This window comes from Pteropus vampyrus, unplaced genomic scaffold (assembly GCF_000151845.1).
Source record: "Pteropus vampyrus isolate Shadow unplaced genomic scaffold, Pvam_2.0 Scaffold47, whole genome shotgun sequence".
Taxonomy (NCBI): domain Eukaryota; kingdom Metazoa; phylum Chordata; class Mammalia; order Chiroptera; family Pteropodidae; genus Pteropus; species Pteropus vampyrus.
Window position 1 is genome coordinate 5,939,998 of NW_011888828.1, and position 640 is coordinate 5,940,637.

Sequence of the window (640 nt, forward strand, 5' to 3'; positions counted from 1 at the left end):
CAATTATATCTCAATAAAACTGCAAAGCTAAAAATTTAAAATAAATTATGTGAATCTTGATTATAAAAACATATTTAGTGACTTTTCTGAAAAAAAGAGAAAAATAAATTACACGGAACTTAAAAAAGAACCACCAGGTGGCAGAATTCCCTGAGCCTCACCAGTTGGAGAGCAGTTTGTTACACTGAGCACTGACCAGAAGGTGGCAACGTAGCCTCAGTTTCTCAGGACCAACAGATCAGCCTGGTCTTAGTTTAAGGCTTTTCTTATAACAAATAAATCAAAAATATGCATCTCAAACATCATCTTATACCCGAAAGTTTTCATTTCCTTACATTCTGAATGTTGATCTGTAGTTCCATTTTGTAGTGATTGAAGTCTTTGGCAAGTTCATGGCCCTGATGGTAGAAAGTAAACATTCCCTGAAAAAATGACAGCATCTAATACAAAGAAGAAAGAGTGACATTAGCACCAAAAGAAAGGCAAAAACTAAAATAAAAAATAAAAAACGGCCACGCATTCCCCCTCATCTCATTGTGATAATACTAGAGTAAAATAATTAAAAGTCACTAGAATTCAAGTAAATTTAACTGCATATCAAATATTTGTCCTTATTTAAAAAACGAAGAATTTTTTTTTT

The 640-nt window shown here is 32.3% G+C and overlaps 1 protein-coding gene across 1 annotated transcript in view; it reads right to left on the reverse strand.

The window, feature by feature from the left end:
- ARHGAP10 (Rho GTPase activating protein 10) overlaps positions 1-640 on the reverse strand; it is a 270,546-nt gene that overhangs the window by 161,605 nt on the left and 108,301 nt on the right. Inside the window, exon 7 of the mRNA XM_011359402.2 lies at positions 336-440. Coding sequence (XP_011357704.1) covers positions 336-440 — 105 coding nt within the window. The remainder of the gene's footprint in view (positions 1-335; positions 441-640) is intronic.